Genomic DNA, 1,471 nt, shown 5'->3' on the forward strand with positions numbered 1-1,471 from the left:
GAGCTCCGTAGAGTGCCGACCGTCCCGCTGAAGTCCTCTGCATCATCGGTCATACGCTTAACGACAAGACGCAGATTCTGAACCTGCAAGCTCTGTAGCCCCACCAATCGGATGGGCGACTCACTTCAGCCTGTAAGTCCTCTGAAGTCGCGTCACCCTTGGTGATACCTGAAATCACACAAGTGTCTTCAAGTCCGTGTGAATCACATTACTCACCTTCTTCCCATCGAAATGACTCCCCACCATCAACGCCAAATGCCGAGAAAATACTAGGCGAAAATACCGGGGTCACAACCGGCACACTAATGCTTGGTAATGCGACTGGCGATGGAGCCCCCGCTGCCGCTGCTGAGTCGCTTTGAGGCTTCCAAGCTCGACTGCAGCTTGCCATGAAGTCCTCCAGACGCATACTGGCGGTTTCCGCCCGCTGGAGCTCTCGGTCAGCGTCCACGCCCTGTAGAACCAGGAGCCTCTGACAGTCGTCGAGCCTCTTCGACAATTGAGAGAGACTGAGAGTAGAGTAAAGCATGATGAACGACATGAAAGATATTCCCCACCCTTCATCGCGTTGTCGTTTGACCTTCTGTAATTCAATTCGCAAGCTGAGTATCTGCCGCATCAGAGAGAATAACAAAGATACGAATTCCACTTCGCCCCTTCACCTGGTCGTCTTCTCTGGAGGTGTCAGCTTCCATTGTCGGAAAGCTACTGCGTGATGAGCGCTGTTTGAATAATAGGGGGTATCAGCTGACTGCATGCAAGGGGGTTTCACGTTGCGACGAGCGAACACAGAAACTTCAGTGTATCACAGGAAACCCGTAAAAGCCGGCATACGTTTCGTATCACTCAGAGAGGCAATGCAAGGAGCCACAACACCTCCAGAGAGTGACAGCCACTCTTAGGCCGATGGAAATCTGCAAGCTGCTCGTTCGGGACTTAACGCGTTGCGATGAAAATGTGGCGGTACTATTAGGCGAGCCGATGATGGTCATCATGACCGACCATATCAGCCATGAATGTGACCCAAGTACTGTGATACAACTCAGCGTCTCAAATGGTAGAAAATTTCACTCAGTAGCTTGTGCCACTAGAGGCGTTTCAGCGTCCTCACTCATCGTCACATCAGTCGGCTCTCCATCACCACTCCTAGCCTCAGTCGGCGGACTCCTTGTGCGATAATCCTCTATAGACTTGTCAGAAATGCCTCGTTTAGCAGCTGCTTGTCGTAAGTTGAACCTGAGTACCTACTACGAGACTCCAAAGTGGTTTTCTTAACCTCACTCTAAAACGGCTTTCTGTATGTTAGCTGCAAAACCTGTAGGGCCACAGACCACCTCCACCATTTCCTGCATCCTCTCTCGGGAGTCTACTTCGACCGCCCGCAGGACCTAGGAGGGTCCATAGCTAAGTGAAACCCACCAACAACAATATGCCTACACCAGCTTGAAGATCTATGCGTCCCTCAACGCGT

At 51.5% G+C, this 1,471-nt stretch overlaps 1 protein-coding gene across 1 annotated transcript; it reads right to left on the minus strand.

Moving 5' to 3' along the window:
* Window positions 1-124: 124 nt before the first annotated feature.
* Window positions 125-509, minus strand: Pmar_PMAR001750 (hypothetical protein; the record flags this gene model as incomplete). Its single annotated transcript, XM_002787895.1, has 3 exons — window positions 125-168; window positions 217-269; window positions 304-509. Coding segments are annotated over 3 exons (303 nt in total), but the record flags the coding sequence as incomplete, so codon positions are not given.
* Between the last annotated feature and the right edge of the window lie 962 nt (window positions 510-1,471).

Source organism: Perkinsus marinus (genome assembly GCF_000006405.1).
Source record: "Perkinsus marinus ATCC 50983 genomic scaffold scf_1104296929290, whole genome shotgun sequence".
NCBI lineage: Eukaryota > Perkinsozoa > Perkinsida > Perkinsidae > Perkinsus > Perkinsus marinus.